A 17786-nucleotide genomic window follows, 5' to 3' on the forward strand; every position below is an offset into this window, starting at 1 on the left:
GTCCAATTTCGGGAGGCAACATAGTGATGAAGCAAGAAAAAAGATTGCTTGTTGCAATTGTGGAGAATCGGGGCACATCAAGCCTTATTGCCCTAAATTCAAAGGAAAGGATGAGCGAAGAGTGGTGAGTGTAGAAGCATCACAAGGGGACTGAAACCAATAGGGATTCAAAATCCATTAAAACTTGTCATTGTCCCAACTAGTGGATGCCTTACAACCCCTTCTCAAGGGTTCATCCTCCATCTCAGGTGCCACAATCTCTTTTTATCTCTCAAAAAAGATTTTTTGTCTTTTGGACTCTGGTGCTTCTTTCCACGTGACCCCCAACATTTTTGACTGTTCGAATGTAGAAATAATTTAAGTAGATCTAATATCTTTAGTGTAGATGGTTTTTCTCTTGATATAAAAAAGGGTTGGTATTTTGAAAAATTCTTCAAAATTTTTTATACACAAAATTAGATTGTTTCAAAACTCAATTTAAATCTTCTTTTCATTTCTTAAATAGTTGATCATGGTTGTAAAATTTCATTTTTCATCGAATCAATGTTTGGTGTAGGAATTCCGGTCCGGGTTGCATATTGGGGAAGGCCATAGAGAAGGAGATCTTTACTACATAGATCGGTTGATCATTCTTCAAAATACTTTTTGTTGCACTGCACAAGATTTGAATATTTTTTTGTAGCATCAAAGGCTAGGTCATCCTAGCATATCTAAATTATCCAATGTTCCACGTTTGAGAAAATTTTGATTACACTGATTGCATTCTTGGTAAAATGAAGTTCATTCCCTTTAAAGAAAGAATTTTCTTTGCTTCTAAACCACTTGAATTAATACATTTGGATGTATGGGGTCCGACTCCAATTGTACATAAGGGTGGTTATGGTTACTATGTGATTTTCATTGATGATTATTGTCGTTATACCTGGATTTATTTTTTTAAGCAAAAAAAATGAAGTATTTGAATTTTTAATTTTTTTTCACAATTTAGTCTAAAATTTATTTAAAACTAATATTGTTATTTTTTGCTCTGATTCAAGGGAAGAATTTATGTCAAATGATTTCAAAAAATATTTGGAACTAAGCGATATTATACATTAAAGATCTTGTGCTGACACCCCTCAACAAAATAGTTTGGCTGAAAGAAAACATAGGCATATTATAGAAACTTCCAGAACTCTTCCGATTTAAAAAATATACCTAAAATGTTTGGCTGAAGCTGCACTTACCGCTGTCTATCTTATAAACAAAATGCCATTTGTAAAACTTCAAAACATCCCACCTGTTGAAAAACTTTACAAAATTTCCCCCTGATTATTCTAGATTGAGAACTTTTTGTTGCAAATGCTTTGTTCTTGCAACCTAAAATCATAAATGATCTCCTAGAGCGTTATTCTGTATGTTTTTTTGGATATCGAGATACATAAAACGACTTTAGATGTTATGATCTAAAAAATGATGAACTCTATCTCTCTGGACATGTGACCTTTTTGAAAATAAGTTTTTTTATCAAAATGTACCTAAGAAAACTAGTAATTACTCTTTTCTATTTGAATTTGCTTTAAGAAAGATTCTTTATGCATTGATATTGTGGATGAAGAACCTCAGTTAAATACTCCTGGTAATGAGACCCATGTAATAGATAGACATGAACCACCTAGTATACAATATAGAAGAAGAGTCAGTGATAGTGGGCCCTAGGGCTTTAGAAAAATAGTCCAACCTTGAGTCTCAAGAACCTAGTTCCATTAGGGAATCTAGACCCCTAGATAGATTTGTGTCATTCCCTCAATATAGAGCATGCCTAGCAAAAAAATTGTCCTACGTTGAACCTAATACGTATAAACAAGCCAAAGATTGTTCTGAATGGATAGATGCTATGAACATTGATCTTGAAGCGTTAGTCAAATCCAATACCTGAACAATAAAAGACTTACCTAAAGGGAAAAAGTTCATAGGGTGCAGATGGGTATACAAGGTCAAAACTAAGAGTGATAGCGCTCTTGAGCGATATAAGGCTAGGTTAGTAGCCAAAAGGTTATTGTCAACTATGATAAGACCTTTGCTCCAGTAGCTAGGATGACTTCTGTTAGAACCCTCATAGCTATAGTTGCCATTAGAAATTGACATATCTTTCATATGGATGTCAAAAATGATTTTTTAAATGGTGAGTTAAAAGAAAAAGTATATATGGATCTTCTACTTAGATATGAATTCTAGCAGGAAAGGTTCTTCATTTAAAATAGACTCCTAAAACTTGGCATGATAAATTCCATTCAATTATGGTTACACATGGTTTTACTTCCTGCTATACTGACACTGTCACATTTGTTAAGAAATCTGATGCAAAAATTGTTATTTTCCTTCTTTGTGTTGATGACATGACCATCACAGGAGGGGACACACATATAGTTAGTTTTATTAAAAATGTTTTGAAATGACTGATCTAAGATTTCTTAGATATTTTTTAGAGATTAAGGTTGCTTACTCTACACGTGGTTATTTTATAACTCAATCTAAGTTTGCTACCAACATCATCGACAAGTGTAGAATTATAGATGAAAAAAAGGTACACTCCTGAAGTCATCAATGCAAAAATGAAGATAGATGATGACCTAAGTCACAGGGATTCGGCTAGCAGGGTGCCGCACCCGTGTCGACGCGACTCGACGCGGGTGCGGTCAACCCGACCCTGGGTACGTTGACTGCACCTAGGGTCATTTCGGTCAATTTTTTGGTTTTTTTTTTTTAAAAATTGTCCTATAAAATGGGATGCGGAATTTAAAAAAAAATCTTGGGAGGGGGGGGGGGGCGCTGCCCCTCTATAACCCCCCGCTAGGCACGATCAAGAAGAGAGAGAGAGATAAATACCTTGGTATCAAGCATGACCGCACAGAGTATGGCAGTGTTGTGCATGGCGGTCCGTAGGTTGTCAAGCGTCTCTTGATGGTAAGCATGGGTATCGTGAGAGAAGTTGAACCTGGCGACGTTCATGCCTTCCCTGAGCAGCTTCTCCAGCATCTCCACAGACCTTGATGATGGACCCAACGTGCACACTATCTTGGCTTTTGGCCTCATCTCCATGTTGTGGCACTTTGTGTGTCTCTGTGCGAGGAAGGGGCGAAGGGGAGGGTGTTAAAATATATGTAATTCATATATATATATATATATATATATGTAATACCCGATAGGGGTATTTTTGTCATTTCACAAGTACCCGATAGGGGTACTTGTTTTTCTTATTTTATTTTTCTCTTTATTTTTTGTAAATTCTATTTTTTATTTTTTTGTTTTTTGCTCACACAAAAGGGGCCCCACATGTAGTCGATGGGGCCCCCAACGGTCACATTTGTGACCGTTGGGGGCTCCCAACGACTACATGGGGAGCCCCCTAGGTGGCTCTCCTTTTAAGGCCTCTTGGCCCTCTCCCTCTCCTTCTTTTGTGTATAAATAGGGGTGAACCCCTCTTGTATTTCTTACTCTTGAGAGCTCTCTCTCTTTCAATAAGAGACATTTATATTTTTATGTTGTGTTGTCTCTTGTGGGTTTGGGTATTATCCCTTGTTGTTTGTTCATTAGTGGATGCTGTAAGTGTCTAGTGCACTCTTTGCTTTTCCGCATATTTCATTACATGGTATCAGAGCCTTGTGTATGCTCTTCTTCTCAATATAGCTAGTTGTGTAGCTATATTTTTTTCTTGTTATATCTCTCTTCCCTTTATCCTCTTGTAAGTGATTATCATGGAAGGAGAACAAAAGATTGATCTCTCATTCAAGCTCAATGGATCCAACTACATGATGTGGGCCGCCGCCATGGAGAACAACCTCAAAGGGAAAAAGCTTTGGGGATACGTTATGGGCACCATTCCGGAACCACAACTCCAACTAACTAAAATGGAAGGTGATCAAGAAAAAGCTCTTGAAGGAGATGCCTGCATGAAGGCCATTGAAGATCACCAATCTAAAATAGAAGATTGGGAAAGTAAGCATGCCAAGATTCTTGCTTGGTTCATGAACAATGTGGAGCTCAAGATTTGCGCCAACATTGCCAAATTTCGGATGGCAAATGAAGCATGGTTCTTCATGAAAGGTATGTTTACACAAAAAGATCTTGCTCGTCAATTCTTTCTTCAAGAAAAAATCTGGACTATCAAGCAAGTAGAAATGAGTGTTAGGGACTACTTTAGCACTCTTGGCCCTCTATGGGATGAGCTATCCTTACTAGAAACAAAATGGGTTTCTAGTATAGATGTGGAATTAAGGAGAGAACAAATGGAAAAAGAACACTTTTTTCAATTTTTACATGGGCTTAGGCCCGAATATGAACAAGTTAGATCCTCCCTCCTACATAGATCTAAGCCTCTTCCCTTAGAAGATGCCATAGTCGAAATATGCCAAGAAGAAACCCGTCTTGGTATGATTAAAGGAGGAAATGATGTCTTGGCCGTATCAAAACCCGACAACCATATGAAAACCTACAAACCTCCAAATTTTGGAAGGCAAAATAACTATAATGGCAACTATAAAAAAGCCATTTGCCATCATTGTCAAGAACCGGGTCATATAAGACCTAATTGCCCTAAGTTGAATGAAGCACCAAAAAATAAAGTTGCTTCCGTTGAAGAAGCTACTCAAAAGAAAGAAGAAGCAATCAAAGGAACGGACTCTTTTTCTCTTGCTCAACTATCGGAGGCACTACAAACTCTACTCAAGATTCCATCAACTTCCGGTGCCGCTGTAGCTTCCTCCTCTCCTCCAGGTATGTCGTCTTGGATCCTTGACTCTGGAGCTTCCTTTCATATGACCCCCCTTGAAAATGAGCTTTCCGATTTATGTAATAATTATAAAAACTCCTATGTTTCAACTGCCGATGGTACATCTTTACAAGTAAAAAGTTTTGGAACCTTAAACTTTTCAAAAGACTTCTTTGTGCCAAACGTAAGAGTTGTACTTCAACTTAATTTAAACCTCCTCTCTGTTGCTCAAATATGTGATCATGGATGTAAAATCTCCTTCTCAACTAAGGATTGCTCTATACAGGATCTCCGGTCCGGGAAGCTAATTGGGCAAGGCCATAGAAGGGGAGATCTCTATTACATGAGCAACTTGAAACTCCCCACTAACTCTTTTTGTAACCATGTCCAAGATAAAAATATTGATATTTGGCATCAAAGACTTGGACACCCAAGTTTCTAAAAAATGTACTCCTTTCCATTTGGAAAGAAATTTTGTAATGAGAAACATTTTGTTTGCAAGAATTGTATTTTTGGCAAAATGAAATCTACTCCTTTTCCAAACCGAACTTTTGTATCCAAAAGACCTTTTGAGTTAGTGCATTCGGATGTTTGGGGTCCTTCCCCGTCATGTCTAAAGGAGGGTACTCCTATTATGTCACTTTCATCGATGACTACACTAGGTATGTATGGATCTACTTTCTCAATTTAAAATCCGAAGTCTTTGATTTTTTCAAAAAATTTCATATGATAGTTAAAAATCAATTTTCAAGTAATATCTCTACTCTTAGATCCGATTCGGGTGGAGAATATTTATCAAATGAATTTCAAAACTATTTAGAAGTAAATGGAATTTGCCATCAAAGATCGTGTCCTAGGACCCCCCAACAAAACGGCTTGGCCGAAAGAAAGCATAGACATATCATGGAAACCACTAGGACAATTCTTATTTCCAAAGAAATTCCAAAGAATTTTTGGGCCGAAGCGGCCTTAACCTCAACTTACTTAATAAATAGAATGATATCTTCATCCTTACAAAATACATCTCCATACGAAAAACTATTTGAAAGAATACCCGACTTCAATAGATTAAGAGTCTTTGGATGTAAATGTTTTGTCCTTACCCATAAACGGGACAAATTATCTCCTAAAGCTATTGAATACGTTTTCTTGGGTTATGGAGAAAATCAAAAGGGTTTTAGATGTTTTGACTTGAAAAATAACAAACTCTATGTATCCAAAGATGTAACTTTTTTGGAAAATGAAAATGGTTTTGTGAAAACTAAAGATATTGACGAAAGTGAATATACTTTTTTATTTGATCTTCTATCTCAAGAAGATGAGACTCCTCAAGAAGAGGAAATCTCTAATGAGTCTTTGAATGACCTAGAGGAAATTCCTCTTGATAATGCTATAGATGAGAATAATAGACCAATCCAAACATATGTTAGGCTTGGTCAACAAACTCAGATAAGCGCCTTAGAAAAATACTCTCAAGGATCCAACATAGAAGAAACCTCTTTAAGGAGATCCAGTCGGATCTCCAATCCTCCTAATAGGTTTGTTTCCTATGAGTCCCTAACTCCTAGATATAGAGCATGTCTAATTGCATTGCATTCATTTCATGAACCTTCACACTATAATGAGGCCAAAAATATTCTCCAATGGGTTGAAGCCATGAACTTAGAGCTTAGTGCCCTTGAAAAAGCAAAAACTTGGGAAATAACTTCGTTACCCATTGGAAAGAAATCAATAAGATGTAGATGGGTCTTCAAAATTAAAACCAAGAGTGATGGTTCATTAGAACGTTATAAAGCACGGTTAGTAGCTAAAGGATATGCTCAGGAATATGGTATAGATTATGAAGAAACCTTCGCACCTGTTGCTAGAATGACTAGTGTTAGGACTCTTATTGCTATTGCGTCAGTGAAGAAATGGCCTATATATCAACTCGATGTTAAGAATGCATTTCTAAATGACGAATTAAATGAAGAAGTTTACATGGATCCTCCACCAGGAGTATGTATTGGTAAAAATAAAATTCTTAAACTTAAAAATGCATTATATGGTTTAAAACAAGCCCCAAAGGCTTGGCATGGTAGATTTAGTAATGTAATGACAAGTTTAAATTTTCGTTCATGTTATACTGACACTACTTTGTTTGTGAAAAGTGCAGGGTCTTCAGTAGTTATTTTACTACTTTATGTTGATGATATGATCATCACTGAAAGTGATGAGCAAGGCATTAATGATATTAAAAAGGTTTTAAAAGAAAATTTTGATATGTCTGACCTTGGTTTCTTAAGATATTTTTTAGGAATTGAAGTGGCGTACTCTCCTCGAGGGTACATTCTCTCTCAGATGAAACTTGCTGCTGACATCTGTTCCAAATCGGGTATCTCCGATGGTAAGAAGACAGAAACCCCATAAGTCATCAATGCAAAATTAAGGTTGGAAGATGGAACACCTCTCGAGGATCCTACTCCCTACCGGCAACTTGTTGGGTCTCTAACCTACTTATCCATCACACGGCCAGACATTGCTCATGCCGTCCACTCTGTCAGTCAGTTTCAACATGCACCTACAACCGTGCACATGAGTGCAGTCTTAAGGATTGTCAGATATATCAAAAATACCATAACTAAGGGAGTTTTTCTTTCCTCTGCCTCGTCACTTGATTTAATTGCTTATACTGATGCAGATTGGGGAGGAAATCCCAATGACCGAGTCTCAACTACCGGATTTTGTGTTTTCTTAGGTGACTCTATGATTTCGTGGAGATGCAAGAAGCAACACAAAGTATCATTGTCCTCGACGGAAGCAGAATATCGTGCTATGGCCACTACAACCATGGAACTTGTGTGGCTAAGAAGCCTCCTCAGTGATATGGGCATTGTCATCTCTACTCCTTCGAAGATGTGTTGCGACAACAAAAGCGCAATCTATATTGCAAGCAATCACACCTTCCATGAGCGTACTAAGCATATTGAGATGGACTGTCATTACGTTCGGGATGAATACCTAAGAGGAACTATAGCACTACCTTACGTCACATTAGAGTACCAGTTGGCGGACTTCTTCACTAAGGCTCTTGCGGCTCCTCGGTTTTTGTTTCTGCTTAACAAGCTTTCGGTTATATCCCCGTAAAGCTTGAGGGAGGGTGTTAAAATATATGTAATTCACATATATATATATATATATATTTATACATATATATATGTAATACCCGATAGGGGTATTTTTGTCATTTCACAAGTACCCGATAGGGGTACTTGTTTTTCTTATTTTATTTTTCTCTTTATTTTTTGTAAATTCTATTTTTTATTTTTTTGTTTTTTGCTCACACAAGAGGGGCCCCACATGTAGTCGATGGGGCCCCCAACGGTCACATTTGTGACCGTTGGGGGCTCCCAACGACTACATGGGGAGCCCCCTAGGTGGCTCTCCTTTTAAGGCCTCTTGGCCCTCTCTCTCTCCTTCTTTTGTGTATAAATAGGGGTGAACCCCTCTTGTATTTCTTACTCTTGAGAGCTCTCTCTCTTTCAATAAGAGACATTTATATTTTTATGTTGTGTTGTCTCTTGTGGGTTTGGGTATTATCCCTTGTTGTTTGTTCATTAGTGGATGTTGTAAGTGCCTAGTGCACTCTTTGCTTTTCCGCATATTTCATTACAGAGGGAGCATCCTCTGGGGTGCAACTTTGGTTTGAACATGCAAGGAGAGGGTTTTTTAGAAAGAGAAGACGTGTGACACTGTGGGTAGAAATACGTGGCTTGCGTGGTAAGTCTTTTTTTATTCGGGAGACAACAGAAGCGGCAGTGGGTCTACTCCTTTATTATGACCTAGGCTATCAGGTCAGGGATTTTGTGTACAAAAGATATTCTTTGGGTTGTCAATTGTCAAAGACCCCCCCATACCTGGCTACAATGACATGCGTGTCCTTTCTCAGAAGTTGGACCTGTCCGACTGGAGATGGTTTTGGGTTCCCTTCAGAAATTGGCCACATGCATTCTAACGGACCAAGTCCTTGATGTGACACATGTTACTTGAGTTCCTTGAAAACATATTAAAAAGGGACATACTTCGAGGCCTATAGTTTTGTGTTTCAATCGTTCTCATTGAACTTGGGTCGACTCCACTAGGTTCTGTTGGAGGGTTAAGTGGGACAAAAGCCATTTAGTTAAGGGCCACTACTCCGACAAGTTGGTCAAAGACTCAAAGGTGGACCCATGAAGATCCAGTGGGTCGACAGATTTTAAGAAGTGTGGGTGTGGAACTGAGGGCATTTTAGGTATTTTGGTGTGCAGGCCTATAACTCTCGAAAGGACCAAAGATAGTTAAGTTTTACAAATAGAAAGGCCCAACGAAACAATGAACCTTTTTCCAGGTTTTCTAAAAACAACTTTGACATTTCAAAATGACGACGATGACCCCATGAAACTTTGTGTTGAAATTTGAAAAACGGGAACCGGTGTGCCTAACCCAAGCGAGGACGTCGTTGGAGAGGCATATTCCTGTTGAGGAAACCGAACCATTCCAGTAAGTGAAGACGGGGACATATGGACTGGCATAAAGTAATCCATGATAAAGTGGGCAACCGGACCCCCTTCTATATATATATATATATTTACATTTTTGCCCCTGCCGCACCCCCGCACCCAAGGTTTTTGAAAGTGCCGCACCCGCACCCGCACCCATGTGACATAGATGATGACACACCCTTTGATGACCCCACTCCTTACCGACAAATGATTGTGGCCCTTACTTGACCATCATCGGACCTGGCATTTCACATGCAATGCATACAACTAGTTAATTTCAGCATTGCTCTACCACTTTGCATATGAATGTCGTTATATATATTATTAGATATTTACAAAATTCTGTTTTCAAAGATTTTTTTTTATTCTCTTCCTCATCACTTGATATAATTGCCTATATTGATTCTGACTGGGGAAGAGATAACAATGATAAACGCTCAATTACAGGTTTTTGTGTTTTTCTAAGTGATTCGTTGGTGTCTTGAAAATACAATACAACAACAACTACGCCTTCATCCCAAAACAATTGGGGTCGGCGACTTGAAAATACAATAAACAACAAAAACTATCTCTATCATCAGCTGAGGCCGAGTATCGTGTCATGGCTACCACGACATCTGAAATTGTGTGGTTGAGACGATCGTTAGAAGACATGGGGGTGCCAATGCAGTCACCTTTAGTGTTGTGATAATAAAAATGCCATCTACATAGTTGGCAATCACACATTTCATGAAATGACCAAGCATATTGAGATGGGTTGCCATTATGTTCGTGAAAAGTACCTTCAGAAAATGATCGATCTGCCGTATGTAGTATCAGAATTTTAGTTGGCTGATTTCTTCATGAAAGCACTTCTTATACCGTAAGTTTGAAGGGGTATTAGGAATATAAGTATATATATTTATATATACTTATTTATGAGTATGTACATATATATATACACATACTAATATGTGTATATATATATATATATGTTTGTAATAGACAATACCTATTAGGGGCATTTTTGTCTTTTCTCACTGTGTAATAGGCTGTGCCCATTAGGGGAAAAACTTTATTTTTTTTTATTTTCTTTTGTAATTTTGGTTTTAGTCAAGGCCATTTAGTACCTTTGGCATAAAGTCGTTGGGAGCCCTCCAAAGTCTCTATTTCTAGCCGTTGGGGTGCTATTGAGCCCTCTAACCTCTATATAAAGAGGTTTCTCTCTTAAAATTATGTTTTCTCAAGCATTTGATCCCTAATAAATTTCTATATATTTTTACTTGTTTCTTGGCCTCTAAGTGGCTTATGTGCATGCATTCTTGTATTGACCCATAAATGATCCTTGTGCTTTTGCTATTGTGTTCTTGTAAGCCGTTAAGAGTCTCTCTGTTGTATTGTTTTCCTTTTTTCATTACAGTGGCTGCTAAAATGCATCACAAATAAATTTTGTTGATTTAGCTGATTCAATATGGTATTTTGCTGTCATTTGCAGCTTTGAGTTTCGTCTAAGGGTTGCTTTGGGACCTGGGGGTGATCTGACGTTGACTTCGCGCATTAGAAATACAGATGTCAAGCCATTTCAATTTACATTTGCTTATCATACATATTTCTCTGTTTCTGATATCAGGTACGTGCTGAACTCATGATGGACCTCAATTGTTCTAAGGATAAGGTTTATCCTCCCTATTGGTTCTCTGAGATAACTCCTATATGTATGAGAAGTTTGCTGTTATTATCATGAACCTTATGTGCTGCATCACTATGGCTACCATTTCCTATGCCTGGTTGCAGGTGTACATGCTGGGGTTGAGTCGTAATGGAGGTGTACCCATGGAGAGCCTGGCCCAACCAAACAGGGTCAGGCCCAACTCCCATGCCTCCATTATTGGGTTGGCCAGGACTGGGTGTGGTTTTGCTCTCTCCCACCCCATCCCTCCCTTTTTTTTAAAGATGCTGTGTAGAATATGGTATGGGCCTGTATAAAAAACATTTGAGCTCCAGGTAAAGGCATGGTTCCTCATGTTCAGGCCTGAAAAAGAGTCCAGCCTGGACTTCTGTCACTTTGATTTGCATGTGCATGCACATATTGTGTAAAATGGTCAATCTTGTGTTCTTGTTTTGTTATTTAATTTTCATTTCTTCTGTTATTGCATGTCTTCGTGTCTACTGGTTTCTGCACCTTAAATATTGACGTCAAGTTCCATGCTTTTGTATGGTTCTACTAGAGTACAAGTCATACATAATTGAGATTTGTCCTTTGTTCTTCAACTTGGGTAAACTAGATCTGTATCACATACCCAATATATATCTGTTTCAGCTATATCTTGGCAAGGAAAAACCTGAGGATACTATAGGTAGGCTATGTCACATAGACACGGCAACCAGGCAGCCGTGCCCGTGTCGACACAGCCCGACACGGGTACTGGTACCGGATGCAGCACAGGTACGTGCTGGTCCAGATTGGGGCGGGTCCAACCTCGACTCAACCCAATTTTTTTTTGTTTGACCTTGGTGAAAGGCAGGGAGGAAGAAAAAGAGGATGAGGAAGAAGAAAAAGAAAAAGAAAAAGAAAAAAAGAAATAGGAGAAGGAAGAAGATGAAAGAGAAAGAGGAAGAGGAGGAAAATAAGGAAGAAGAGGACGAAAGAGGAAGAGGAAAAAGAGGAGAAGGAAGAAGACGAGAGAGAGAGAGAGAGAGAGAGAGAGAGAGAGAGAGAGAGAGAGAGAGAGAGAGAGAGAGAGAGAGAGAGAGAGAGAGAGAGAGAGAGGCTTCTTCCTCTTCCTCCTCTTCTTCTTGAAGAATCTCATTCTCCCTCCCCCTTATTTTTAAAAATTAGTCACCTCCACCTTTACAAACTTTTTCTTTAATTTTTAATATGGACCTTTCCCTGCCCGTTTTTTTTTTCAAAAAATTACGATCACCTCCCTTACGAACTTTTTTTTTTAAATTTTTGATATGGACTTTATTATAGATCCAGACCCAAACTCTCTCTACACACACACATATATATACCACTGTCTCGCAATATTTTGAAAATATCGCGAGAAATACCGATATGTTAAGGTACCTGATATTAAAGGAAATATCTCGCTATATTTTCAAAATATCACCAGAAGACAAAATATCGTGATATTTTTGGCAAAACACTTTTTTTAATTTTATTTTAAGTTTTCATTTCCTATTTTTTGTTTCTTTTATATTTTAAAACCTTTAAAAAATGTTTCGTTATATTTTTGGAAGAAAAATAATGCAAAACTTATTATTTTCTTAGCTTTTTTGTTGTTATTTATATTTGTTTTCAATTTTTTAAACTCCCAAAATTTTCTCGAGATTTTTCAACTTTTGAAAATCTCTCTGAGAAATATTGCCGCGCGATAATACCTTGAACAATATAGGTGACTATGATATATACATAGCTGTGTCCCTATACCCTCATTTTTTGAAATTTCCATGTCTTACCCTCCGTACCTGCACCCGTACCTGTACCCGTACCCGTACCCGTACCCGTACCCGCACCCGCACCCGCACCCGTACCCGTACCCGTACCCATACCCATACCCATGTGACATAGTAGGTAGAGCTGTCAACTCTATGAGATATCCTACCCATTTTGGTGTTACCTGAATCTGGCCAGATTATGTGTAGTCAAGAAAATGGAGTTCCAAACTCAAATAGTATAATTAAAAAGAGTCCTTAAAACATGTATTTTTACATATAAAATACTCTGGCAGGTTGAGATGAGATAGGCTTAATCATCATCATCGTGCCTTATCCCACGGTTTTGTGGGTCCTATTTTTTCATTCCTTTCTATCTAGAGCTACAACTTTGGTCACTTGACAATCCTTCACATCTTCTCTGGCTGCCTCCTTCCAAGTATTCAATGGTCATCTTTTCCTAATTCCTTCAACTTGTATCATTACAACCTTTCTTACTGGTGTCATAATGGGTCTCTGTGCAACATGTCCAATCCATTTTAATTGACATTCTCTTAGTTTATCTTTTATTGGTAGGACCCTTAGGTGCAATCTGATATTTATTTATAATTTTATCTTTTTTTTGTGACCCTAAACATCCATCTTAACATATGCATTTCCACAACATGCACTCTATGTTCTTGTTGCTTCTTTGTCACGTAATCTTTAGCCCCAATATAATAGTGCTCAAACCCAATCCAAGTAATATTTGGGTCGACCCAAATCTAACCTGAATATTAATCAGCTATTTATTTTCACATTCATATCAATTATATGGATTGGGTTGGGTCAGGTATGCGACACAATGCTGACTTAGTTATGGTTGTAGGAGGAGCATTTCATTGCTTGCTATCTATGTCACATGGGTGCGGGTGCGACACGGGTGCGGCGCAATTTTAAAAATTTTAGACACGGGGACTTGGCTATATATATATTTATTTATTTAAAAAAAAATCCATGACTGTGCATACAGCACAGTCTGTGCACAACACAGTCAGTCACTGTGACTGTGCACAGCACAGATGTGACTGTGCACAGCACAGTCACTATGACTGTGCACAGTGCACAGCACAGTCACTATGACTGTGCACAGTGCACAGCACAGCAGTGACTGTGCACAGCACAGCACAACAGTGACTGTGCACAGTGCACAGCACAGTCACTGTGACTGTGCATTGTGCACTGTGCACAGCAGTCTATATATATATATATTTAGAAAAATATATAAAAAATAGTTTCTTTTAGTTTTTTCACCCTAAAATAGACGAATATAGACTCGGTCAACATTGACCAAGTCCAAAACGAGGACGGACTCGGCCTCGATTCGTTGATCGAGTCCGACTCCTCGTTGACCGAGTCTGGGCCGTGTCCTAAGCCGCACCCGTGTCTGCACCCGTGTCGGGGCGCGTCGACTCGGGTGCGGCGCCTCCCTAGCCGAGTCCGTGTGACATAGCTTGCTATGCATGGGGGTGTGTAATGGGCTGGCCTAACCTGACACAGCTCTGTTTAGCCTTGATCCATCAGGTTTTAGGAGTGAACCGATCTGGTTAAAAATATCAACTTCTAGGCTTAGGCTCGGTTCTTAGTGGTCCATGCCTTAAGGCAGCAATAACTCAACCTGTTGGCCCATTGGGCCAATGGGCTATCCCGATCAAGCTGGTATTTAATGTGCCCAGGGCCTTGAAGTCCTTGTTTCTTAAATGGAGATTCATCATTTTATTGGTATTAATCTTAAACATATATAGTTTGGGCATGTTTCACTTTGAAGTTGGTTCATGCTCCAGCCAATCTGGGGCTCCTTCATGACTACATGGCCCATCGAATTCTTGACTAACAGATCAGGCGGACCCAACCTGGGCCGTCTAGGCTTGACCAATCAGATTTTGGAAGTTACCTGGTCTGGTTCTTACCGGCCCAGGGCTTCTAAGTCTTTGTATGTTAAATGGAGATGTTTTTTTTTTTACCCCCGGATTAGCAAGCTGGGATTAGGCTGACCCCTCCTAGATTACACAAACAAAAAAATCAAATAACACAATACAATTAGGTAGTGTCTGGAACCCAAGCTGCAGGCTTGTCTTTCCAGATTCTATCACTGTCAGTGATTGCCACACTAGCCAAAGTGCAGGCTATATGGTAACATTTTTTGTCAATGAGGTAGCATCTAATAAATAAACAAAAAAAGCCAAATGGTAGAATACAATTAGGTTGAGTCTGGAAACTAGCCAGGAGGCTTGTCTTTCCAGATTCCACTCAGTGACTCCCGTGCCAGCCAAAGTGCTGGCTGTATAGACATATTCCTTATCAATGAGGCAACATCTAATTCGGTCAAATTTAAATAGGGCAGATATAAAGTCTGGAACCTTGAGATCTGACGGACTTCTCAAAGATCTATCTAATCCTCTGGTGTTCCATGGAGTAGTCTTCATGGGATTTAATGAGAAGAGTAGGCTGTTCTGAAAAAGAACCATTCAAGCTGGTCAACTCCACGGTGGTCATGTGATTTTCATTAATGTTAATCTGCCTCAGTGGATTGACACTTAACAAGAGATAAGGATTTGGATTCTTCCATGATTTCAATGTTGGTTTTCATCTCTAATCTCTTGGATCCAGTACTCTAGGGCCTGGACCATTTTAACCACTTGGGATTTTTCCAAAGACCTTTTACATAAAACACTAGGCCGCATACTAGTGAAAAGCAACTTACAATTTTCATTGGTCTCATTCTTGGTATATTTTCCATGAGATTTTGAAAATCATTCTTGTGTTAAATCATATGTAATATCCTAGGCTAACTAGGAATTGTTTTTCTTTTTTTCTAGTTAGAATAGGATTTTTTCTCTTTTTATTTTTGTACTGTTTTAGCCTTTTTGACTAGTCAATGTTTAACTTAGTAAAAAAGCAAGAGAGTCATTGGACTCCCAACGACTCCCTCTTCTACTCTCTCTCAATGTATTATAAATATGGGGCAAAGCCCTCTCACTAAGTATGATTTTCTCAAGGGTGTTTACCCATTCAATAATATATTTTTTCTCTCTTTATTGTATACCCTTTTTCGGGTATTTTGTATGAACCCTTGTGATTCTTGTGAATGATATTTTTCGGCATTTTGGTTGAAGCGATTTGAAGCTTCGTTTGATGATGATCAAAGAATTCATCTTCTTACATGGTTTATTTTGGTGCATCGGGAAACGTGCCATTCAAAGTTTGAAGAAGAAGCAAAGTTGTTTTCAAGTGTATGTGAAATCGTGATCGTGTAAAAAGCATGGAGGAGCACTTGTACTCATTATCGGTGGTGTACTCATTATCCTCTCTTTTATCTCTTCCTTTCTTCTTCTCTATTCTTCTTCTTTCTTTCTTTTTCTTTTTTTTCCCTTCTTAAGCTTTGTAAAATGGATGACAATGATAATGTGTCCATTAAACCCATTAAGCTCAATGACTCTAATTATGTTACATGGGCTTCAATTATGAAGCACCTTATATAGGAAAAGGGGTTGTGAGGATGACCAATTTGAAACCTAAGCTAATCCTTATAAAGGTAGGCGAGAAAGAAATACCTCTTACGAAAGTTGGGAAAAATAAAACCATTACCACTTATGAAAAAAAGTGGAAGGAATGGAGGATGAGACATGCCAAGATTATGTCTTGGCTCATAAGTAGTGTCGACATAAAAAAATGTTCAAGTCTTGCAAAGTTAGAACATGCAAACAATGCTTGGGAATATCTTAAGAGAATGTATTCTCTTAAAGACATTGCACATGTGTGCAACTTACAAGACAAAGTTCGAAATATGGTTTAAGGAGAGAAGAGCATTAGAGAGTACTATAATAGCTTGTCTGAATTATGGAAAGAGTTGGCTTTCCTTGAACCAAAGTGGCATTGTCCACAAGACATAGAACTCTACAAAATCAAATAAATGCAGAGCACTTCTTTCAATTTATTAGTGGGTCAAGACCGGAATTTGAATAAACCAAATCTGTTCTTCATCGAGGAAAGGTTCCTTCCATAGAAGACACAATAGAAGAATTAAGCATGAAAGAGAATAGGCTTAAGAAGAGAATCTCTAAGTGTGATGATGACTCGGTTCTAGCTGTATCTAGACCGAAAAATCATGTTCGTACATACAAACCCCCACACTATGGGAGGACAAATGATGAGAAACAAGAAAATGAATTTGAAAAAAGGAACGTCATTTGTTACTATTGCCGAGAATCGGGACATGTGAAAACTTATTGTCCAAAATTAAAGAAATTCTATGAAAAGAAGCTTGCTTCTGTCGGATCTCCACAGGAATCAAGTGAGCTATCCATTGGAAGCATGTCCTTAACACAATTAGTGGAGGCACTTCAACCACTACTCAAATGAGCATCTTCATCCACTGAAGCTACAATATCTTCTGTCGGTATTTTCGATCCAGGTAAATCTCTTTGGCTTCATGACTCAAGTACTTCTTTTCATATGACACCAACCATTGATATGTTATCCGAATGTCATAACTCAAATGGGCCAAATGTTTTTACCGCTGATGGAATATCTCTTGAATTCAAATGAATAGAAAATTTTGAAAATATTTCTCAAAGCTCAAAAAGATTTTATATTCAACAAATTAGATATATTCTTAAACTTAACCTAAATCTTTTATCTGTCTCTCAATTATCTGACCATGGGTGTAATGTTTCCTTCTGTTCTCGTGGTTGCTGAGTGCAAGATCACCACTCAGGGAAGCTGATTGGGGAAGGCCATAGAGAAGGAGGCTTATACTACATGGATTTTTTGGAAATACCCAAGAGTACATTATGTTGTAATGTTCAAAAAATGAATTTGGATCTATGGCACAAGAGACTTGGCCATCCTAGTATATCCAAGATCCAGTTTTTTTCAAAGATGATTTTTTTTTTGTAATTTTGAAACCTTTACATGTGAAAAATGTATTCTTGAAAAAATAAAAAGATAACTTTTTCAAGAAAGAACCTTTGTCTCTTCTCGACCACTTGAGTTAGTACGTTCGGATGTATGTAGACTCACACCCGTTATATCAGAAGGTGATTTTATGTATTATGTAA

The 17786-nt window shown here is 38.2% G+C and overlaps 1 protein-coding gene across 1 annotated transcript in view; it reads left to right on the forward strand.

Moving 5' to 3' along the window:
- The window catches only part of LOC149849128 (putative glucose-6-phosphate 1-epimerase), a 49658-nt gene that overhangs the window by 18139 nt on the left and 13733 nt on the right, over positions 1-17786 (forward strand). Inside the window, exon 5 of the mRNA XM_089998572.1 lies at positions 10745-10879. Within this exon, the coding sequence (XP_089854698.1) occupies positions 10745-10879 (135 nt within the window). The remainder of the gene's footprint in view (positions 1-10744; positions 10880-17786) is intronic.

Source organism: Nuphar pumila, chromosome 1 (assembly GCF_984573655.1).
Source record: "Nuphar pumila chromosome 1, dmNupPumi1.hap1.1, whole genome shotgun sequence".
Lineage (NCBI taxonomy): Eukaryota > Viridiplantae > Streptophyta > Magnoliopsida > Nymphaeales > Nymphaeaceae > Nuphar > Nuphar pumila.